Source organism: Leptodactylus fuscus, chromosome 11, assembly GCF_031893055.1.
Source record: "Leptodactylus fuscus isolate aLepFus1 chromosome 11, aLepFus1.hap2, whole genome shotgun sequence".
Classification (NCBI taxonomy): domain Eukaryota; kingdom Metazoa; phylum Chordata; class Amphibia; order Anura; family Leptodactylidae; genus Leptodactylus; species Leptodactylus fuscus.
The window spans coordinates 381,092-405,868 of record NC_134275.1 but is presented as its reverse complement, the minus strand read 5'-3'; the positions used below and the strand labels follow the sequence as shown (position 1 = coordinate 405,868).

At 44.3% G+C, this 24,777-nt stretch overlaps 1 protein-coding gene across 1 annotated transcript; it reads right to left on the bottom strand.

Annotated features, from left to right (window-relative positions):
• Positions 1-17: 17 nt before the first annotated feature.
• Positions 18-24,306, bottom strand: CUL4B (cullin 4B). Its single transcript, XM_075259901.1, has 21 exons — positions 24,192-24,306; positions 23,537-23,932; positions 18,522-18,637; positions 17,578-17,681; positions 17,177-17,246; positions 14,840-14,913; positions 14,310-14,472; positions 13,941-14,030; positions 13,293-13,375; positions 12,892-12,959; positions 11,989-12,107; positions 11,721-11,913; positions 10,069-10,173; positions 9,544-9,654; positions 8,953-9,038; positions 8,249-8,356; positions 7,590-7,703; positions 5,601-5,706; positions 4,922-5,094; positions 4,562-4,714; positions 18-3,637 (listed from the first exon to the last, which is right to left on the bottom strand). The coding sequence occupies exons 1-21, from the start codon at positions 24,241-24,243 to the stop codon at positions 3,542-3,544; spliced, it is 2,580 nt and encodes an 859-aa protein (XP_075116002.1). The 5' UTR covers positions 24,244-24,306; the 3' UTR covers positions 18-3,541.
• Between the last annotated feature and the right edge of the window lie 471 nt (positions 24,307-24,777).

The window sequence follows — 24,777 nt, the reverse complement described above, 5'->3', positions numbered from 1 at the left end:
CACTCAGAAAACCAGAATTTTAGCAACACAAAACTGCTTAATATTTATTAAATGACACAAAATACCTAGATACAGACTCACTCTTCTTTGAAGGGACACATATTTACATTATTTATCAACTTAGAAAGACCTTGTACCCTTGTCATACTGCTTTATGAAACATTAAAAAGGTTTCGAGCGCTGCCTTAAAAGGAGGCGATGAGGTCACATGCCTTTTAAATCACATTGAGTTTTTAATACAGTGAACAGACGTAATTCTCCGAAAATCTACAAGTGAGTGAATATGCTCTCGAAATAATAATAATAATAAAAAAAAGGAGGCATGTTCACTCCTCATACAGAAAACTATCAAATGAAAAGGTATATTACATTTCTGAATGCTGCTGCTCTCTTCGGCAGGTGAGCTTTGCACATTTTACGGGAATCCTTTTTCTCGTCCCAAAATGTGACAGCGGTACAGACACCCACGGCACGTCGGCTCCGCTTACTTGTTGCAGATTTCTTGCACAATTCATTTTGCAGCTTCGATGTGCTTAAAGCACCCTTACAAACATACTCTACCCCCACTATGTGGGAGATGCAAATGCAACAATAATGTGCACAGGTCCCAATGACTAGGACCCATTCACATAACCCACTGGGCCTTGTATGGCTGCCCGGGCTGTACCATCCCCCCAGATTGGGCAGGAGTGCACGTCTGCAAGGACACTTCAAGGCCATGATTGCCTTGAGAGCTTTAATGAAGAGGTCGAGTGATTTATATACAGGTCACACTTAAAAGAACTTAAAACCTAAAGCTCAGAATGTCCTGAGGGAGGAGACAGGACAAGATCTCTGGAAAACAAACATTATCACTTGTCTTTTTTTTTGGCACCGTTTGTGCAATCTGCATAAAAAATATTGTTTATTGTAATAAGTTAAAAAGAAAGCAAGCCCTGGAAAACCTTAACAGCGTATGTCAGAGGAGCGAGCAGACAGGGGGCCGACATCAAGACCCCTCACAGATCAGCTCTTCTGGCAGCGATCAGGCTCTACGAGTGGAGATCCCCAACGACACCGCTATACAATGGCAGGGACCATCAGAACAGCTGATCTGCTTGAGGTTTGGGTGTCAGACCCCTACAGATCAGATCCTAATGACCTACCCTATGGAAGGTCATCACTAAGAAACATATTCGGGGCCAGAAACCCCCTTTAAAGGGGGATGCCCCAAGGTGTAAGCTGATCACCTCCTTGGGATAGGTATTATTTGGGGAATTGTTGGAGGTCCCATTTCTTCCCCTAGGAATGCAGTGACAGGTGAATATGTGCACTGTGCTCAATACAGCTCTGAGGGACTGAATGGGATACCGAGGAGCCATAGTCTACTTCACTTTGGTTGTCCTATAAAGATGAATAAAGTACCAGCATGCCGACTCCAGACCTCCATTTATACAGAAGATGCCAAGTCGCCCTTCTCTGTGGAAGTCCCAGAAGTCAAGACTCTCGCCGGCCAGACACTTAGGAGCTATCAGAACTTAACATTTTTGGACAACCCCTTTAAAGGGCAAGTCAAAGTCACAACCAAATTTTTCAACCAAAAGCAACTCTAGCGCTGTGTCTACAGATCCCATGCAGATCTATGTGACTAAATCTGTGCCATGGTAAGCCCGATTACCCCTCCATCATTACATAGGTTAAAATGGCAGCAATACAATTCCAGGATCAGACTGCCCAGGGTTTTGTTTGTAGTTGTTACCATTAACACAGATCTGCAAAATGATAGATTTGTTCATGAACTAGATTTGCTAAATTGCTCCATGTTAATATAAAATGGTTGAAAAGTGAAGCATACCCTTGTAAAGGGAACAAAAAAAAATTCTTACGGACAAGTAAAAGGCTTCAGGAGGTTCCCTGGTATCCAAACGTCCTAAAGTGTTCTGCAATTCAGTTTTTGTGGAGCACTACACCGTCAAGAGGAAACAATGCATTACATTCAACTGCACGGCAAACGTATACCATGTCAAATTTAGGGTCTCCTTAACAAAAACTGTGGGGGGGGGGGGGGGGGGGGGTGAGAATATCTGAAGGCCAACATCAGACGTAGGCTCTAGGTGTTTGACGTGACGTTGTGGATGGCTTACAGGCACCACAGCAGATGTCCTAGTACAAAGTGATCGGACAACAGAGTAGGATCAATCTCATGAACGGCTCAGACCTGTCAAGCCGATCGTTTGAGGCAATTCGATTAAAGGGAACCTGTCACGTGTAAAATGCTGCCCAGTCTGCAGGCAGCTGATATAGCGCAGGAGCTGAGCACATTGATAGATAGCTTTGTAGGAAAAGATTCAGTATCATTTACCCATTAAAAACTCTGCTCTGTGCTAAGGAGTCAAGGGGGCGGAGCTATCAGTAATTATGCACATAGAGTCACTGATGGGACCACCTCTGACTCCAAACACAAAGTACAGATCTTCATAGATAAATGCTTATCGAGAATTTTCTCACCTGTACATCAATTTGCTGTATAACAACGTTGCTTGCAGATTGAACAGTATTTCCATAAGACAGGTTCCCTTTAAGGTCAATGGCCAAATCAGATTTTGTTATGAAAAGGAGTTAAAATGTAAAAAGATGCATCCGAAGCACAATATCTAAATGCATCGAATGGAAAAAAAACTATCCTGTATTAAAAAAATAATATATTCCTCTTCTCCTTCCCTACAGACACACGTGTAGCAGAAAATTCAATTGGAGTCTCTGGGGAAAGAAGGAAAAAAAAGGCACAAAATTCACAAAACCCCTGGGTGACTCTACATTGCATACAATCCACTCACTCAATAGCCAACCAGTCAAAGGCCTATTAAGAAGCCAAATCAATGGCAATGGACCTATGTTGTAAGAAGCCACCGTAGACTAGCTGCGACAGATCACTAGTCACACCGTTACAGACCTGTAGTCTCCGTGAAGTCCTGCACGGGTGGGAAGTCAATGTGCTATTTGGTTACGTTCCAGGCAAATTTGTAGGCGAAAGCGGTGGTCAAAACAGAAGCGGGCTTATACCGTACAATTGACTATCACAAAGGCTCCTGGGATAAGAGGATTTTGGAAGTGGTTAAAAGAAACAAAAAAGTAAGATATATCCAGGACAGGAATAACGAATGGCTTCAGTCAATGGGGCTTTTTGCACACACGCGTCTTTTGCCGGCTTGGTTTGCATGCAGAATCAAAAGATCGGCTGATACCATGTTGGTTTCTTATGATGTCATATGGCAATGTAATCTTCAGCGTGTCCAGCAGATTACAACCCCCGGGATTACCCGGGACACTTAATTCTACACAACATGCAAAAAGAGTTCAACAGCATTCTTAATAAATGTAATCTTAAAAAGGAGGTTTTTCAAAATTGCCGGAAAAAGAAAAATAAGAAAAAAAATTCTGCTCACGTTTTCTTCTTTATGCAGGATTCAGTTATCAATGGTGTAACAAGTTAATTGAATGGGATCAAGCTATTTTATTATCCGCTAGGTGCCCACCATGACAAAGGCTGCCGTCTATCTGATTATGCAACGTAATTGTACTGGTTGGGGTTCTCTTTGTCTCTTTCCATGTAGTCCCTGTCTATTAAGGATTCTATTCTTTTCTTCAGATCTGCAGGCTAAAGGAATGGGAAGAGAGAAAGGACAAAAACCAAACTGGATTCAGGTGACCAGTGGCTGAGAAGTTTGCACACAAAGCAATGCATACACAAACATTTTATATCTCTCTCTCTCTATCTAATCTCCTATCTATCTATCTATCTATCTATCTATCTATCTATCTATCTATTTCTAGATAGACAGAAGGATAGACAGACAGACAGATACATAGCCGCTATACTAAGTTATCAATCATGAGCGTTCAATAGGAGCAGAAACTGATATCTGTGACCACAAATAATAAGCAATGTAAAGATAATCCAATATGACAACCAGAAGGCAAGTACAAGGGGAGGGTCTGATTTGCCTTTTCTTCCTACAGACGGTTGCAAATGTTCCGTCTAGTCTCTGGAATCCGTGCCCAGCATCTCCCAATTACCTGTGATTAACGTTTTCGTCCTCCAGCTTCATCTGACTCCCACTAGGCAAACCTACAAAAACCAGACCTTGCCCCCGATGCTCTTGCAGGCCGGTTTCCATAGCCAGTTAATCATCTCTGCATTGCTTCATGGCACTACTATAGGTTTAGAAAGCATTATTGAACCTGACAGACTCCCTTTAATGCTGATTGAAGAGACCCATCATGGCCGTCCAAGAAGCGCAGGTTTATGTTTAACCCTTGTGTTCTCTGCAGGACACTCTACAGCAGGGGTCGGGAACCTTCGGCTCTCCAGCTGCTGTGAAACTACAACTCCCAGCATGCTCCATTCACTTCCATGGGAGTTCCAAGAACAGCAGAGCCAGTGTGCATGCTGGGAGTTGTAGTTTTGCAACAGCTGGAGAGCTGTACGTTCCCTACCCCTGCTCTACAGACTACAGTGAGGGTAACTTGATTTCTTGCCTATTCTAGCTTTTATTTCTAGCTTTATTAACACTTCGATTACCTTGACTGGGAATTTAAGCTGGTTGTACACTTCTGACACCAAAAGATTGTGGCTAAGTGTTTTTCTCATCTTCATGATCCGCACAATGGCTGCATCAATTTGGTACTGCCGGTCCTGAAAAACTCGCTCTGTAGTGCTGGCTTGTTCCTCCACCTATCAAAATCAAATATAAAGACTTAGATACCAATTACTGGAAAATAGAACAAATACTATAAGGAGCAAACACATGTCACAACGGAACAGATACTGTGTGACACAAAAAACGATCCTATTGTGCCGTTTGCCTTAGAGATCCTTAGAAAAAAACAAAACAACTAGTGAACCAATAGTGTGTCGTCTGAAGACTGAACAGCAAAGTACCGTTTCCTTCATCTGAATCTGATTAATCCTTATCCTAAACAGCTGGTGCTTGAAGTCATCATTGAATGTGAACTTGTCTCCATCATCTACGTCTTTACTCTTCGGATTCTTGGTAAGGACTCTGGCTCGGCCACAGGCCAATGATTGCAGGGTTCTTCTTAATTCACTATCCTCTGAAACATAGAAAAAACATAATTACCTCAATATATAAAGTACGTCCACAAAGGACAGATACGCTGCAAATATTCAGATATATCAGATTTCTTGTCCAATTGCTGCAGGTTTTAACCCACGTACTGCAAAGGTTGAAATCCACGGTGAAAATCTGTAGGATAAGTTTAGTAATGGCACGCAGAGGTCTCTTAATCGGAGTAGCAACGTGTCTGGATGTATTGCAGCAATGATCCTCTTTTTTTATGGATAGGTGCACTTGTATATCCATAAAAAGATAATCTTTGCATTGCTTCATCGCTTGGTGGTCACAAGGATATGTTCCTATCAGAGGCCCCTACATAGCCATATTATTTGCCTCCTGGATCCAGCAGATTGCCATTACATTCCACACTGTGATTCGCCATCTGCTTTATTTGCAGTGGATGAATGAGATTTTCTGCCCCCAGAGTGTATCCATCCCACGTGGACACGTAATGCCATATATATATATGTATTCACCACTCACCTATACCAGTGGCTTGCCTTATGTCTTCAAAACTAAATTCCTCCCCCTCATTAAACATGAGAAGAACAAGAGTTTGGAAGAGCGAAACTTGTAACTCTTTTCTACCCTATAGGAAATTAAGGGGAAAAAAAAAAAAAAATGGTTACCAAACGCGCCTCTATTTAGAATCAGTCTGCCAAAAGAAACAAACTAGTATTGGTCACTACATCACAATGAAATTATCTCCCACAACCAATACGGGGAGAGCAAGGGGAACAGGCTGTAGTGAAAGGGTTTTTTCAGGCTTATTAAGGATAGGCCATCATTTGGTGAGCAGCGGGGATCCGACATCTAGGACTCCAGCTGCTCAGCCCTTAGAGCAGAGGCTACATCCACGTCACATTCCAGGACGCGTCATGTACATCAGTAACATGGTCTGTCTGCAACAGTCCCAACCAAATGGCTGATCTATGGGGTTCCTGGGTGTTGTACCATCCCAAATATCTTCATTTAATGGCCTATGCTGAAAACTTCCTTAGGGTGAATTCACACTGAGTAAACGCTAGCTTATTCTGAACGTAAAACACGTTCAGAATAAGCGGCGTCTAAAGCAGCTCCATTCATTTCTATGGGAGCGGGGATACGAGCGCTCCCCATAGAAATGAATGGTCTGCTTCTTTCACTCCGTGCAGTCCCATTGAAGTGAATGGGGAGTGCCGGCGTATACGGCAAGCTCTGCTCATGCCGGAGCGTATACGCCGGCACTCCCCATTCACTTCAATGGGACTGCACGGAGTGAAAGAAGCAGCCCATTCATTTCTATGGGGAGCGCTCGTATCCCCGCTCCCATAGAAATGAATGGAGCTGCTTTAGACGCCGCTTATTCTGAACGTGTTTTACGTTCAGAATAAGCTAGCGTTTACTCAGTGTGAATGCACCCTTAGGCTGAGACCCCAATGTTGCGGGGAAACAGCTTTTTTTGTTGCAAATTTTGCTGCAGTTTAGAACTTTCTATATATTTCCCATTTCTTTTGTTGCCATTCTTGGCTTTGGGTGAAAAAAACCGCAACAAAATCTGCAACAAAAAAAGCTGCGTTTCTGTAACGTGGGGCCTGAGTCTTAAAGGGATTCTACCATTAAAACCCTTTTTTGTGGATAAGACGTCAGAGTAGTCTTTAGGAAGGCTATTCGTCCCTTACCTTTAGACGTGGTCTCTGTCGCGCCATTCCTTACAAATACCGGTTTTTACCAGTATGCAAATCAGTTCTCTTGCAGCGATGGGGGCAGGCCCCAGCGCTCAAACAGCAATGGGTATGTCCCCACTGCTGCCAGAGAAGTGTCTCCAAGCGCCGCCTCCTTCTTCGTCTGCTACGTCATCTTTAATGTCTTCTTCCGGCGCAGGCTCGTAACTTCTAGCAGAGCAGACTGTGCAGGCGCACAGGCCACGGGAAAATGGCCTCTAACAATACTGTGCAAGCGGCCATTTTCCCCTGACCTGTGCGCCTGCGCAGTCTGCTCTGCCCAAGGCCTAGAAGTTACGAGCCTGCGCCGGAAGAAGACATTGTAGATGACTGTGGACGAAGAAGGAGGCTGCGCTTGGAGACACTTCTCTGGCAGCGGTGGGGACGCCCCCATCGCATTTTGAGCACTGGGGACCGCCCCTATCACTGCAAGAGAACTCATTTGCATACTGGTAAAAACTGGTACCACATGCGGAGACCACATCTAAAGGTAAGAGACAAATAGACTTTCTAAGGGAGAGTTCACACAGTGTAACGTGCCGCGTGATGTGGCACGTGTACGCCGCGGGACCCTTTGCGGGCCGTACACGCTCCCATTGATTTCAATGGGAGCGGGTTCGTATGCGCCACGCTAGTTTGCGACCGTGATCAACACATCAGCACTGCAGGCGACAAGACAAGTTGTATATACACACATTAATACACCGCAGGTATGAACACGACAAAAGAGGAAGAAAATAGAAACCAAGAACAAGAGCAGAGACGTTACCTCATTGAATTCTGCTTTTAAGACGCACTGCCCCAATGTAGACTGCCACTGTAACTTTCTGCCGCTGTGCTTCCCAAGGTAAAAGGTCTTGAATATTTCTTGTAATTTCACCATCTAAAAGTTTTTGAAAAAGAAAAGAAAAAAAGTTCAGGTCATTTTCACAAGCAGCAGGTGAAAAGGTCTGATTTCAGAGGCGGTGTAGATGGCATTCATGTTATTATAGTTCCGCGCCGGCAGCACAATGTATTGATGGTTTGATACTTTCTTTGAGGACGGCTCAGATTCCTGGATATTCTAGTTCTGGTGTGATGGCTATTAAATTTCAGTTCACCATACTTGTTCATCAAGTCCAACCAAAACCCTATTACACATATATGTATTATACAGACACGTGTAATGAGACAGAACCAGTTTACCATCACTCCATCCAATACTTTGGCCTTGGCTAGGTGCTGGACTTATATACAGGTGGCCATGAGACTGAATGAAACGCCCGATCTCAATAGTGAAGAGGTGCGGGCCAATGCTTTTGTCCACATAGTGTCCAATATGGTGCACGCACTATCTAGACATGTTGGAGCATCAATATGGTATGTTATTTCTACTTATAACCATGTAGTAAGGAGACAGTTTCACATACCGTACAAGGTACTACTTACCTCAGGAGGTAGGTGAACTTCCATAGGCACATAGGTTGGCCAGTAACCCATTGTTAGGATATTCACAGTTAGCTCAATGTTACCCGGCACATTCTGATTCTGCATATACTGAAACAGAGAAATGTTCACAATATAAAGAAGAAATATTACAAGAGAGATCAATGAAGCTAGCCAACCCACACCATGACAAAACCAGGGCCAAGTTCACACTACTGTGACAAATATCAGTCGCTCTTATTATTGGGTGAAAACAACAGAAAGAGACTGATACAGATGGAGGCCCTTCTATGCGGTCACGCTAATGTAAGACATGGCTGAAGCTTTCCTCCTTTATGTCATTCTATTGTCATTAATGTGTCGCACTCATCTGTCACAGGATCAGAACAACAGACATTAACAGGAGCCTGAAATAAGCCTAAAAATTCTAGTTTACACGCCGTCGAATTCAGGGCTCAAGCAAACAAACATTTCTCGCTTGAACCTGCACTGACCAGACTGTACATAGACCCACTGCAGGGCGCCGGGCCATAAACACTATGGAGCTTTAGTCAAATAACTGCAGCAGGGATTATTCTGGTGCCATCTGAGATCTCAACACACAGCGCCGCATATTTTTGATCTTGTTTTTTGACAGGTAAACAAAAAAAAATAAAAACAAAAACAGGCAAAAATCTTAGAGTATTAGAACTAGATAGAATTCCTACCTGTTTAAAGTGAACCATTATATCCTTAGACAACTCCATGTCTTTAAACATTCCCTCAAGTTTGCTAGTAAAGGCAGCGCCACATTCTGGGAAAACACAATGGGATTATTAAAAAACATAAGAGAAAAAAATCCACCAGTGAAGGTCATGGCATGGTTAACATAACTGCGGCTTGCTGTACAATAGAAGTCGCACAGAGAGTGCAAGTGAGGAGACAAGCGAGTTACAGGGGTTGCGTGAGATTTTGTTTGTGCCAACGAGAGAAAGAAGCAAAGAAGAGGAGGAGAAGACAGCAAGGAAGGAGGGGGCGGTAATGCAGGGGGATGATGATGGTGGTGCGGGTGGTTTGGGGGATCCTGATAAGGTGACAAGGCTATCCATCCTCTGTAAACCACATTGCCATCTACTGGGGAAATGGACACTTTTAGCCATCTTTCATCAAGCCATTCCCCAACTGGGCTCTGATAGGGATTGTATGAGGTGCCCATGCAGAATTTTGGAGGAAGGTGGATCCCCAATAATGCACATGTATATCAAGTGTCGGTAATGGGTTAAAAATATAAGGACAAACAGTGAACGTTGCACCCTTACCATGTTTAAGTTTGGAAAGCATAGACTTTTCAGCATCCACGGAAGCACTTTTGCCCACCAAGAGCCTCTTGGCTAGGTCTTTCTTGTAGAAGGCCTCAAAGACATCTTTCCCTGTAAGAGTTACCAGAGCAGGCCTTTTACTTCCTACGTCTTATTTATTCTGTCTATAAATATATATGCAACTGTAACATCGAAGCAGAATTAAATGGAAAACTAAAAAATATTTCTGCAGAAAGTGATAAATTCTAGGAAAATTCCACTGCTATTATGATCGAAGCAGCGGTCACTTGTGAGTAGAATCAGATGGATCGGTGGTTAAGTGTTCCAAATATACCTACGGAGAATCTGTTCAGAGGTCCCCTACAATATGTAACTGGGTGCAACTATGGCTCTAAGGACCCAAAGGCTGGGAAGGGTGAGTGCTCGATTTGACATTTCTTTCCCCTCTATCATTAGCAGGAGGTTTAGTAGGTATTCTGTCACGGGTTCCTCATGGCTTGTGTATTATAGCATCCCTGTACGTACCATAAATAAACCGAAATATGATCATAATCTTATCCAGCATTTTCTCCAGCTCTTCATCTGTCGCTTCTTTGTTTCCAGTTCGCAGTTTAGAATCCACATATTTTGCTGAAATATTAAAATAAAATAAAGATTTTCACCGGAGCATTACCATAACGATGCTACAGCACATTCTAAAAATAAAGACAAGACCTCCATCCTCTCTTCCAAAGACTACCGCTATGATGACATCTAGGCCAAAGGCTCAGTTAAAAACATCTACCGCAAATTCCTTAAAAAAAAATAACAGACTGTACAAAGCAAACGCTAGAGGGCTCCTATTATAGTCAATCGGGTCCATTGGCAACTCCTAGGACAGAAAGGAGAAACTAAAGGACAGAACACTACCCCAGCAGTACAAGGAATATTTCTCTCCTGTGTATCTAGGTCAGTGCTTCTTAACCAGAGTTCGATCGCACCCTAGGCCCTACGCACGGTTCATTTTGTCTGCCAGTAAAAAAAAAAAAAAAAACATACACCAATGTCTTGAATTTGGAAAAACATCAGATTTGATTTATCAGTAAAGAAGGGTTCGGTGAATGTGCAGATGAGACTGGTGGGGTCGGGACCTCAAACAAGGTTAAGAACCACTGACCTAGGTTGTACCTCAACAAATGGTATAGGGACAGCACCACAATATTCAGCAAGTAAATGCTCATCAGGTATTGAGTAAGATTTTGGAAACACTTTAGGGCTGAGGCCCCACATCATTGCGGAAACGCAGCTTTTTTTTTTTTTTGCTGCATTTTTTGAGCCAACGTCAAGAATGGATACAGAAGGAAAAGCAAATACATAAAAAATACTTGTACTTCTATCCTTTTCTCAATCTATTCCTGGCTATGGCTCAAAAAACTGCAACAAAATAAGCTGCATTTCCCACGGAAGGTCCCACAGCAAAAAAATAATGCGGAAAAAACGCATCGCAGTTCTTCCCGCAGAGTTTTCCTCTGCTAACGTTGTTATAATTATACCTATGGGAAAACTGCCGGCATTTACATTGGTATAATTAACATGCTGTGATTTCCAAAACCGCGCCAGTTTTGGAAATTGCAGCGTGTCTGCATGGCTGTTTTTACCGCAAAGTGGGCATGTGATTCGCTAGAATCCCATCTACTTTGCACGTACTGTAAAATGTTGTGCTAGTTTTCGCCGCAGGCATCCTGTGGGGCCCCGGCCTTAGGGCGGTTCACACCGGCGCCCGGTCTCCACTTTGTTTCCATCTTCTGCCCAAGAAACTGGACAGGAGACAGAAACCGGCAGTCACTTTTCAAACCTGTTCATTTGAATGGGTTTGCAAAGTGTCTGCCTGTGAGCGTCTTCTGGTCTCCGCAGCAAAACCATTTTTTTTTAACCAGACACAAAGTCGGACATGCAGGACTTTGTGTCCGGTTTAAAAAAAAAACACCAAAAAACGGTTTCACTGCAAAGACCACAAAACACTCACGGCCGGACACTGTCTACCAGGTTTCCATCTCCTGTCGGCAGAAGACAGAAACCTGAAAGCGGAGATGGGACACATGTGTGAACCCGCCATTCTTCCTAAATACTTGCTCCAAAAAAATAAAAAAAGCGAAGGAATGAGGATCTGGAAGTAAGAATATTCTTCTGGTACGTACCTATAAGCTCCGCTGGCTTGTTTGGTCTCTTGTTGATGAAGGTTTCGAACGCTTCTTTCATGGCATTGACAAACTTCTCATTCTTCATAAAGCACACATCAATCACATGGTCGACTTTGTCTTTAAAATCCAGCAGCTCTTGGACCATGGTCTTATCCTTTTCGGGATTAATCACAATGGTGCTTCCAAAGGCCTGAGAAATGTTTAGCATTTAGTCACCCGCTCTGATACAGAACTGCAAGAAACCATTTTAGACCTAAATATCTACCTTGATGTACTCGATCCAATGCTGCAGAAGGACTTGTACGCCACCTCGGACTCGGCTGAACAGCTGATAAAGCAACGAGAGGTCTTGGATCCGGTTTTCATCCAGAAGGTGATTCAAACCTATTTAACAAAAAACACAAAAGTACATTTTTTTTAACCCTATGTGACAGAACTAGCCATATCTGTGGGGGGAGGCTGAAATATATAGATAACTAATGTAACAACGCATACACAATTAAAGGAACACTACACATAGAAAATGCATAAAAAGCGTATAAAATATAAAAAAAAAAAAACACTGCACTTTCTCCCTTCACTTCCGAATTTCCTTGGATCCTATTTTACCTCATAAATTATATATACAAAAAATCTTCTGTGTCTTCCCGTAGTTTAGCCATGCCCCTCCTGACAGACCTATGGCTGCTGCAGGAGCCCTCACTGCTGTGCCCTGTTTGCAGGAGGACAAAGAGATAGTTAAATGGGTTATCCGGGATTAGAAAACATGGCTGATATTTGGTTTTCAGACAGAGCTCCACTTCAAAGGAAGTGACATCACGTTCATGAGTTGCACACCATGCTGCGACTTCATCGTGCCCATCTAAATGTGACTGAGCTGCAGCATGGCAGTGTAAGCGATATGACAAGGAAGTGGAGCTCAGCCTAAAGGAAAGCAGCCATGTTTTCTAATCCTGGTCCACTCCTTCACTTAGCCTGAAGCAGGTTAGCAGATTAACCAGTGTTCTCTGCTGGATTTCTACAAGGCTGTCTTAGTAACATCTCCCATTTATTTATTTTTTCCTTGGTAGATATAGTGTTCCTTTAAGAAATTGTGCAAAAGACATTAAGAACACAAGTAGGACCAGGCTGCAAAAAGGTGGCCGATAAAACACAAAACCCCCTGTACCTTTCTGGAGAGTTGTTGTTAAATGTTCACCAAGAAGCTGCTTTTCAACTGTAGCAATCAAAGGTTTCCTGTAGAAAGAAGAAGCACAAAGGGTTAACCCAAAGTCCGACATTGTTGAAGGCGTTTTCTATGACCAGCATGTTGATGGCCTAAAAGGATTGACAGTCAATATCTAATTGTCAGGGGCCTGACCGATCAGTTGTTTGAAGGGACAGGTAAAGTTAACCTGCTACATTTGCAATGCTTTTCTACTGAGTTTTTCCATTTTTTTTTCTCCCCCAAATAAGTTTATGGACAAAATGCAGCGTGTCCACAGGTAGACTTGTGTGTGGATGCAAAAATTCTAATACTTTACACAAATTTGCACTAAGAACGGATAAATGATGCAAGCTGGCACTTACTGTGTGCTTTGATCCAAATATGTAATAACTCGATCAGCTTCTTCTTCTAAGCGCTTGTTTACATGATGAAGATATTCTGGGACCTGTATCACAGGAAGAAATATATTGAAAGGGCTATTACAAGAAAGCTCCAGTACCCGGCCTCTAAGAAAGAAGGGCTGGAATCTGGTCACTTCTTAGGATCTCCTCCACTTTGGAATTTTTCTGCTATACAAATGAATCCTAACTAAAGGCTAAGGTCCCGCTTACACTGGGTTCACACCAGCGTTCTGGTCTCCATTCTCAGGTTTCCGTTTATTGCATACAGAAGACTGAAACCTGTCATGCCGAGTCCGGCCGTGAGTGCCGGTGAGCGTTTTATGCTCTCCACAGCGAAGCCATTTTTTTTTTTTTTTTTTTTTTTTTAAAAAAACCAGACACAGAGTACTGAATGTACGAATCTGTGTCCGGTTTAAAAAAACCAATTTCGCCACGGAGAGCATAAAACGCTCCCCGGTGCTCACGGCCGGACACCCATTCAAATGAAAGGGTTTGAAAGATAGCGGCAGGTTTTCGTCTCCTGGTCAGTTTTGTGCAGGAAACAGAAACGTGCGGTGTCTAAATTAGTGTCGGAATTTCTATTTCACTGGTGGTCGTCAGAAAACTTACCTCTCTTTCCTGCATTAGCCTTTGGCCTTCTGCAGCGTACAGTCGATTTGTTTCTTCCAAGAATCTGTGCTCAAATGAGTCTTGGTAAATCTACACAAAAAAATGGCAGAAATAAATGTACAGGGACTGTGGGAAAGTAGAACAAAGCTTAAACATATGTGAAAGTCCAAGCTACAAAGCATTTAGATAAGGAACACTTCAGTACAGTCTGTCTTAAGACAATGAGACAGCAACCACTCTCAGCACGGCGTCATTTCTCATGAGCGCCACATTAAATAAAAACCTGCGCTGTGAGTGGCGCAATGGACAACATGGAGGAGAATAAGTACAGGTACTGACAATAAATAGCATGTGACATGTCGGACTTACTTGTAGGTCAGAAAGCATACTGAGAAGACTCCGCAAGAGACTCCTGTCAATGGCTTCTCCATTTCTTTCTCTCTCGATTAATAGAAGGATGCCATCAATAGTCTTGTTCTGAACCTTTTGATCGCTGATGATGTGGGTTCTAAACAGTTCTAGTCCCATGTCCCTGTGGAGAAGAAAATACTATAGGTGACCTATACACTCCCAATGAGATGTCCATTCTAGTTATAGAACTATACAAGGGCAGGGCAAGGAACTGAATAAATCACTAGCCTCGGCACTATACGGCACACAGCCAGGGTAACAGGTCCCCGAGCAGTGATATGTCTGGGTCACTTCTATACAATGTGAGCTGCGCCATAACTGGGCCAGAAATCACAGTAGTAATAGGAAGGGAGGGACCCTGGTTATGGACTGTAAGAGCTGACACCCACATGGGAACACATGCACACGTCTAGGAGATTAACTCTATAGTGACGGGTTATGTATTCAGTCCACTTGTTAATAGGAAACACGACAAAGGAGAGTCTTACCATATAGATGGCAGCATGGAATTCTGAAGAACGTAGGTACGATCCAGAAATAGGAAAATACTTCTAATCATGATCTGTAAGAAGAAAAGGAAAAAGAAATAAATTCTCACTGACCGCCATGTCTTTGGACATACAATAAGAAAGTGATTCGACTGTCTCTGGTCACCATTGCATCATGGAGAGGAACAGCAGGCAGTGGGGCAAAGGGGAATACTGGGGAAATCGTAAAACTAGCCAATGTAGCGCCCAAGCCACTTGTACTAATAGACAGTCTGTGAATGTGACCACAGGATCGGTATTCCCCCAGTAGTAGGATCAGTAGTGACAGTCCTGCAGCAAGTCTTTACACAGCATTGAGCAGACCACTTCTAGATGGCACAGGTAGATGAGTGTTCGGGTCCCGCTTGGGGACCCCTGAATGGAAACTTAATCTGCATATAAAAGCCGTAACCTTAGATAACTGCCAGACCCCATAGACTACAATGGTCACATCCCAACTACAGCTAAGGAATAAGTTATCGGTAAATGCCATTTAAGTTGTTATATTAAACATGGTTTTAGAGAATTTCTGGCATTTTTTTTTCCTAATACTTATTCATGTCTGTTCCATATTTATTATATTATTATGTTAATTACTATATTATTTTATTATTATTAATAATAAATCCTATAACTTCTATGTAACGACTCTGACCACCAAGCCTAATACTATGATGACACTTCCTATTCTGTAGGAGACTCTTTGGCAGCGGTTTAGGTGAGGGTCAAATTTTATTCTGTCCCCTTCAACACAATGAGCTCTGCTCAGGTCACAAAGTTTGTCTAGAAAACTCTCCCACAACCTTCAATGAACATCTCTCCACAATCCAGGTGGTTGTAATGTAAAGTATATATTGCTAAGGCCTGGGACACACCGTAATCCTCATCGGTTCTGTGAATTTGCCGGTGACTAGCCCATACCAATGTACATTTCCAGCATAGTAGAAGATACTTAAACAAATCCCACCCACGTGCGCCATAATAAACCTGGAGCACAGGAGCTAAACTTGCAGGACTTATCAGAGGTTTTACCTGTGTTACGTCACCTTTGCAACACAAAAGATTGAAATCAGTGGTGCGCTGCAAACGACAGCCAGCAAGTTATTTTGCTGCAATGATTTTGCAATGGAAAACACAGCTACAAGTCCCAGCAGACACTCAGACATGTGTGGCCTCAGCCTAAAGCTGTGAAAGAGATTAATTGTATATACTCGAGTATAAGCCGGCCTGAATATAAGCCGAGGCTCCTAATTTTACCACAAAAAACTGGGAAAACTTATTGACTGGCGTATAAGCCGAGGGGGGGGGGGGGGAATGCAGCAGCTACTGGAAAATTTCAAAAATTAAAATGGTTGGAGTTTTTGGGTGCAGTAGATGCTGGGGAAGGGGAGGGGGTGTTTTGGTGTCTGTCTGCCCCTTCACTGAGCTTGAGGACTGGGATTTTTTTCCCCCCACTGGCTGACTATAGGAGATCTGCAGTGCTCCTATTAACCCCTTCCTGACGGCACAGGAGCACTGCAGATCCCCTATATTCAGTAGACACAGGGAGACCTCATGTGTATAATGTGTCTCACAGTCACTCTCTACTTCTATATGTATTCTAGGGAAAGGAGGGATTTACAACCTTTATTTTTTACAGCTCCCCCCCCCCCACTATTTTATGGGAGATTCTATACATTACTATTGCAGCTGGTTTTTTTTTTGCTTGACTCGAGTATGAGCCATGGGGGGGGGGGGCTTTTTCAGCACAGAAACTGTGCTGAAAAACTCAGCTTATACTCGAGTATATATGGTATGTCCCATTCGGATACTGATGGTTTATCATTTTTTAGATTTGAAGAGGTCCGACAGCTGGGACCCCAGCAGATCAGCACAGCTCCTGGTAATGTATGCATACTGGCTCCCATGCTGTTCACTGACCATAGACTTCAATAGGACAGTACACTGTACCTAAACCCATCACTACACATTGTACATTGAGCCAGCAGAGCAGCTCCCAGCACGTTAGATATATGCGGTCCCACAACAAACGATCTGCCAATCTGTTGGGCCCCTACAGGAGATTATAATATAATAAAAAAAGTGATACGTTTATATTAGTGGCAGCAATATTGACTGTTTAACATGGAAGTTCAGTGCTGGAAACTGCTCATGTATTGTCCAGACTACTGTCCAAACTAGGCTATACGAGGCCGGTGTAGCCACCCAAATATCACAGAACTTGATCCCTGGAATGTTTCATGCATAGGCATTACTGGCCTATGTAACGTCACTCAGAGATAGAATAGATCATCTCACCATTTGTCTGCAGTGATCCTGCCAGCATTTGTCGATTTTCTTGAGAAACAGAACACTATCCAAATAATCTGTAAATATTCTATTAAGGAAAAAAAAATACAAAAGTGTGATCTAAATACGTTATAAAAGTGGCAAAAATGACCAACAGGGCCATAGGAAAAACCACAAAATATGGGTGGCAGGTCCTATTCCTGCCCGTTTACGTGGCTCATACCATCTATAGGAGGGATAGATTTTGTGCCTTTTGTTTCCTATGGAGCCACATACAACTTTGGGCCTAACTGGGGAAGATCAGAAAACAGAATCATATTCGGGACCTTCTACATCTGCTTTTCCTTCATAGCTCCAGCCATGCAAAAATGACAAATTGTTGCCACAGAATAGAAAAATAAAAAGGATATTCTCTGAATTGGTGAATTTGTGCTTTGATGTGGTCCTCGCAAATCTGTCTCAATTGTTTGTAGAGGTTTGCAGAAATCTTGTAAGAGCAAAGGTTTTCAACAGCCTAAAAAAATGACGTAGAACATAGATTAATATTCTGCAAATTAAACACAATTAATACATTACAGGACACTACCTACAAATATACGTACACAAGTATAATTGCTGCAAATATCTCTACAGAGAGCAAGGGCCAAACAGACTACACGCTAGGTCATCAATATTGGATTGGGAGGGGTTTCACCAAAAACCGGCTGATCTTAGTAGCCACAATGCAGAAAACACAGCTGGAAGCAGACAGTAATTGTTGTGCTGAGTTACTTGTGCTCTGCCCCCATTCACTTGTATAGGATCGGAACCGCAGTAACTCAACACGACGTCTACATGAAAAACAGATATCTGATTCCAGCTCTGCTGAGAGCAGCCGACTAGAAGGAACCCAAGTGTCAGCCCCCGACCATCTGAAATTAGTCACCTAACCTCAGGAGAGGTCAGCAAACGCATTTGCCTGGAAAACCCCTTTAATGTCTTCTGTATAAAACGCCTGCTTAGGGCGGGTTCACATCTGCGCCCCGGACTCTGCTTTGTGGGTTTCTGTCTTCTGCCAACAGGAGACTGAAAACTGGCAGTCAGTGACCGCCCGTGAGAGTCTTCTGGTCGCCGCAGAAAAAACGTTTGTTTTTTTTAACCGGACACAAAGTCCTGCATGTCCAGTTAAAAAAACGGTTTCACCACAGAGAGCAGAAGATGCTCACGGGCGGACACTTCAAATGAATGGGTTCGAAAACTGACCTCCGGGTTTCCGTCTCCTGTCCAGTTTCTCGGGCAGAAGACGAAACCTGCAAAGCAGAGACCGGGCGCAGATGTGAACCCGCCCTTATACTATAGTAACTTACTTACTTACCTGGTATAATTCTTCTAAGTTGTATTTTATTGAAGTGCTATTTTCAATGGCATCGACGGCTTCTTTCAGCTTCTGCCAGGTTTCATCGGTGTAGTTTTCAGGCAGTTTTGGTTTTTCTGCAACAAAAAAAAACAAAAAAAACAAAAAACAAAGAATTAAAAGGAAAAAAAATATATATATATATAAAGTCATATGCGACAATGGCTTCCCCATAATAAGGGGCAGGGATAAATGTATGGGCGTTTAACCAGCAGTCAAATCCCGGAACCAAAAGGTAACCTGTACAATTGTCAGTCCAGGCGACTCGTCCAGGCGGTTTTGGACATGACTTGGTGGAGATAAAGTTTCCACAGCTCCATGCACCTCTCCCATAGGTACATCAGACACTTAAAACTGGTCACATTAATAGAACTGGATTGTCACTTCCATAGTGAACAGTTCACACGAAGGAGGCAACGTGTATAAAAATGGCAGTGACGACAGAACCAAAGCAATTCTGTCACAGTTACAAAGATTTAGGTAATGAAGGTAAGTGGATCTATACTGAGCCCCTGCGTCCTCCATAGCTGTGGTTCCCTAGATCAGCATTCAAGTTACCCAGAGTTTTTTTCTTTTAATGTAGATTGTGAGCCCCATATAGGGATACATATATATATATATATATATCACAATGTACATTTTTCCCTATCAGTATGTCTTTGTAGAATGGAGGAAAGCCACGCAAACACGAGAAGAACATACAAACACCTTGCAGATGTTGTTCCTGGTGGGATTCAAACCCAGGACTCCAGCCCTGCAAGGCTACAGTGCTAACCACTGTGTTGCCCCAAGTTACCCAGAGAGTTTATAATGCAGAATAGACACCAGAGGAGAATTCACTAAATAAAGGTCACAAATCAGCAGTGGCTATATTATTGTGCCGGCCTTCCACCTTAGATTCCTCACCAGTTTCCATTCCTCCAGTTTTCTGTTGCAGGAAGGGGGTTAATCATCTGAACGCGTCGCTGCGCAGGTTCTGCCCCTGAATCCATCACAGAATCAAGCACAATGCTTATTTCTTTACCATCTGTCTCTCTCACTGAATACAATGGCAGGCAGATTCGGCTTGTAGAACGTGCATTAGTAAGTCTATATAGATAAGATTTAGACAAATCTCACCCACATGATGCGCGGCCACCGAGCAGGTTTTCAAGCACCGGCATAACACATTTTATTGCTAACAAATCCACTAAGATGCCAGTTCATCCATATGCTTTGGGCTTGACCCATGATCGGAGTGATCCCACCTCAAAAATGATCTAATCACATTAACCCCTTATCTTCGGTATATTGGCTTTCCATGGGATGTGGTCACCTCAGGATCATGTATTGTAGCTTCAGATCCAACCACCTATCTGTCTAGGAAACCTTCAGCTCTCCAGCTGCTGTGAAACTACAACTCCCAGCATGCTCCATTCACTTCCATGGGAGTTCCAAGAACAGAAGAGCAAGTGTGCATGCTGGGAGTTGTAGTTGTGCAACAGCTGGAGAGCCGTACGTTCCCTACCCCTGCTTTAGAGTATAGGGCAGCTCCAGCGCCTGCCCACTACCATGTCAGCTTTCCTATTCTACCCACAGACAGTTTCAGGGATGATTAGTATTTTTCAATGACACCATTTTCGGGCACATAAACTTGTATCACCTATTTGGGGCAAATAAAAAAAATGACATTCACTATGTGGAATAAAAAAACAAAAAAGGTACCGAGTTATTCTTTGGATCCATTCAATTCTGACCAAACTAAATTTAGGCCAGGGCCTAACAATTTACAGTTGTCGTGTGAGATTTAAGGACCTTTCATCAGATCGGGCACAGGCAGTGTTATATACTGCTGGAAAGCTGACAGTGCGCTGAATTCAGCGCACTGTTGGCTTTCCCGATCTGTGCCCGGTGTAAAGCGCTATCAGTCCCGGTACCGTAGCGCTTTAGTGTCAGAAGGACGTTTCTGACGCTTAGCCAGGGACGCCCTTCTGCCCCGCCTATCGCGCTGTACTGTGGAGCGGGGAGGAACGCCCCCTCCCCTCCTGATAATACTGGTCTATGGACGAGCTGTGCGAGCAGAGGGAGGGGGTGTACCTCCCCGTTCACACTGTGCAGTGTGATAGGCGCTGCTGGGCAGAAGGGCGTCCCTGGCTAACTGTCAGAAACGCCCTTCTGACACTAAAGTGCTACGGTACCGGGACTGATAGCGCTTTACACCGGGCACAGATCGGGAAAGCCGACAGTGCGCTGAATTCAGCGCACTGTCAGCTTTCCAGCAGTATATAGAACTGCCTGTGCCCGATCTGATGAAAGGTCCTCTTTAAACAAATTCAGTGACCGCTCATGAGCGTTTCGTGGTCTCCGCACCGAAACAGTTTTGTTGTGTCCGGATAAAAAAACAAAACCTGTTTCGCCACAGAAAGGCACAAAACGCTGACGGGCAGTCACTTTGCAAACCCATTCCAGTGAATGGGTTTGAAAACTGACTGCCGGTTTCCGTCTCCTGTTCAGTTTCTCGAGCAGAAGACGGAAACCCAAAAGTGGAGACCGGGCGCAGTTGTGAACCCGCCCTTACTTAGACCACATGTACACAACCAAGTGCACATACAAGGTGGGGCTGAGTTTTCAGCGGATTGACATCACATATATGGGGGCTTTGGATCAAGTCATTCATTGGAATAGGATTAATCCAAAGCCTCCATAGAGGTGGATGCATATTGGAATGATGTTACTCCAATTGCATTCTGCTGCAAATTCGACCCCAAATTGTGCACATGGTACCTTACCTGATGTCCCAGGCCCAGCTACCCCTTCCCTGTCCTATGCTAACTAGTTTGCTCAATGGATTCTGCTCGGAGCTTATTTTGGCAATTTGCATTCTTGGAACAGCCTTTACTCTACATATTATATAGTAGCATGATGCAAAAAAAAAAAAAAAAAAAAGCCACTGACAGTGAACTGTGTTTAGCTATGAGGGGACGCATGAGATTTTTTGACTGTTCCCAGTAACCACCTCCAGAATTATGACGGATCTCCTCTAGAACCTGCTGCCTGCAGATAGCTGCATTTTCATGGTGACAAGTTTGCAATTACTCAATGATCAGTTTGTGCTGTGGTTAGATGGGATGGCAAATTCATTGCCCGGGGTAGGACAGGAGGTTGCTGTTGGCATCTAAAGTGTGCAACCTAAAAAGTCTGAGTATTCTTCCAGGGAAACACATAAGATAAGAGTTTTAGATGCCGCTGTTTTCCTGAGTGACAGGACACAAAGTGCTTAAAGTTGAAGGCCCATGTTGGTAAAAACGCAGCATTTTACAGTGTCTGCAGGGTGGACGGGATTCAGGCTAATCCTATCCCAAAAAAATATTCAGTGGAAATGCTGTGATTTCAAAAACACCCACATTTGTGAAGATCGCAGCGCGTCAATTACACCTACAGGAAGGCTGGTGTTCTCCATATAAGTATAATAGGGACAGAAAATGCTGCGCTTTGCTACATGAGGCCTTAGCCTAAAGGGGTTTTCCGGCCTTAAATTGAATTTTCATAGTGATGACCTATCCTAAGTTCTCAATATGTGATCTATGGGGTCCGACACTCAAACCAAAACACAGTTGCAGCAGAAGCTGCTAATAGACAGGGAGAGCGTGCAGCACCAGTCCTATAAAAGTAATAGGAGCGTCATAGCAGCTCTAGACCCTGTATAAAAGATACTTCTAGGGCAGGGGTAGGGAACCCTCGGCTCTCCAGCTGTTGTAAAACTACAACTCCCAGCATGCATACTTGCTCTGCTGTTCTTGGATCTCCCATGGAAGTGAAGGGAGCATGTTGGGAGTTGTAGTTTCACAGCAGCTGGAGAGTTGAAGGTTGCTGACCCTTGTTCTAGGGAATTACAGTACTGATCCTATAGCTTGAATAGGAGCCGTGCTGCACATCCACAATTTTAGATGGACTCTGCGCCGGAGGCTCCGAACTGTCTTATTCTGTTTTCCATAAATGATATCTAGAAATAAAATGCAATGAGCAGTTTAAAGAGGACCATTCATGTCCTGACATTAGCTCATTGCCAGCTTTGCCAGTAAGTGCCACAGTTGCAGAGAGATCAGTGCTGCAAGTTTCAGCATCAATATCACTGCACTGTCAGATGGGCCGGCCTTCCAGCTCAGCATCATCGCTGGGCTGTGAGGAACGCCCCCTTGACAATATACGCGTACTATACTCTGCAACTGGGGCACAGCAAAGCTGACATTGCGATGAACTCAACACTCAGCTTTCTGGCGGTATACATCATTGCAAGTGTCAAAAAAAAAAGTGAGCTATAATTGGAATCTGTCGGGGCAATTTGGAACCCTAAACCGCCCATAGGCCCTTATGTAGTGAGAATTTAGTGTCCCAAATAGCCCTGAGAGGTCTACTTTAAGCCTTCTTCTGAAAGCCTCACAAGGGGTTGTGCCAAGTTTACAACTTGACAGCTGACACCTACATCACTTCCTAAGGACAGGAACGCCATGTACCACGGTGCGATGACCATAGCGGCTGTACAGGTGTGTTCTTGCTCCATTCACCTCTATAAGACCAATGATGAAGAGACGCTGAGAACAGTGCGTGCCAATATCTCACAGTCCCAGAGGTGAGTGGAGCAGAAGCAGTTCAATAGTCCCCACCAAATAGACACATACCCGATAGACCAGGGGGAGGGAACCTTCGGCTCTCCAGCAGTTACAAGACTACAACTCCCAGCATGCATACTTGCTCTGCTGTTCTTGGAACTCCCATGGAAGTGAATGGAGCATGCTGGGAGTTGTAGTCGCACAGCAGCTGGAGATCCGAAGGTTCGCTATCCCTGCCATAGACAGTAGATGTCACGTACTTGGCAAACCCCCTTAAAAACCAACCCTCCCCAACAAAAAAAACCATGAATTGTGTCAAACCACCAAAGGGTGCCCTACGGTGACAACCAACAGGCTGGCATCCAGGCCACGGGCGCCATATTTTACCTTTAAAGTTCTTGATGACTAACTTCTTGGCCGAGCCAGGCTTGCTGTTGGCAAAACTGGAGACAGGAGAGGCTTTGGTGAGTCCATTGGCGTGATGGCCGGCGGCCACGGGAGAGATGAGTGCGTTCTTATTCCTCAGGGGCTGGGGGGTAGTAGACGTGGTGGCGGCGGAGGAGGAGGAAGGGGACTCCTCGGCCATCTTCACATCGAGTCCTAGAAAGTCCAGCGAGTCCTCAAACCTGAGCTTCTTCTGGATGTGGTTCTTTGGAGGAGAGATGGGGTCGTAGTCCGCGTCCTTGTCAGCGCCGCCGCTACTGCTGTTGTTGGCGAGCTTTCTCTTCTTGCTGGTTCCCTCTGCCTTGACCTCCTGGCTGGGAGGGTTGGGGGACGACAAACCTGAGGGGAACATGAACACAGCAGACATAGGAGAGCAGAGCTGCGGCAATGGCACACGTGAGCCCCGGCTCCTCCACCGACACGGCGGCCTCCACACTCCACTTTCTGCTTGTTTATTGTCAGAAGACAAGGCACCAAAGATGGCCTCACTTCCTCTCTCAAGGCATCTCGGGTAGAGCGGCCTAAAAAGACACTACCGGCGGCGGGCCCCCACCCCCGGTGACATAACAACCACCAGCAACCCGCTCTCCTCACCTACCGGAAGGGCTGGCGGCGAGGTCTTTCATAATGCCCGACCGTGCGGGCCTCATCCGTCGCCTTTCCCTCGCCGAGCTGCCGATCTGATTGGTCCCGGCGGGGAGTTTGGAGAGAACAGGGGGGGGGGGGGACACTGGCGACCGGGGAGGGGGCGGAGCCACTTGGCAGGCAGCTCGCGGCTTAGCTGATGACGTCACTGCGTCGGACGGGCCGCTGATTGGTGGAGGCGCGTGACGTCAGCTCATCAGCGTGCTAAGTCTCCGGCAAGTGCACACTGCTTGCGGTTTTCCTCGGAGAAGACGGATCACGTGCTCCATACCTGTCACGTGATGTCATCAGACTAAAGAATAAAAAACTCAATGTAGAGCGGGAAATGTATAGAGAGCAATGTATAGCAATGTAAAGTGAGCAATCAATGTATAGCAATGTAGAGCGAGCAATGTATAGCGACCAATGTATAGCAATGTAGAGCGAGCAATGTATAGCGAACAATGTATAGCGAGCAATGTATAGCAATGTATAGCAAGCAATCAATGTACAGCGAGCAATGTATAGCGAGCAATGTATAGCGAACAATGTATAGCGAG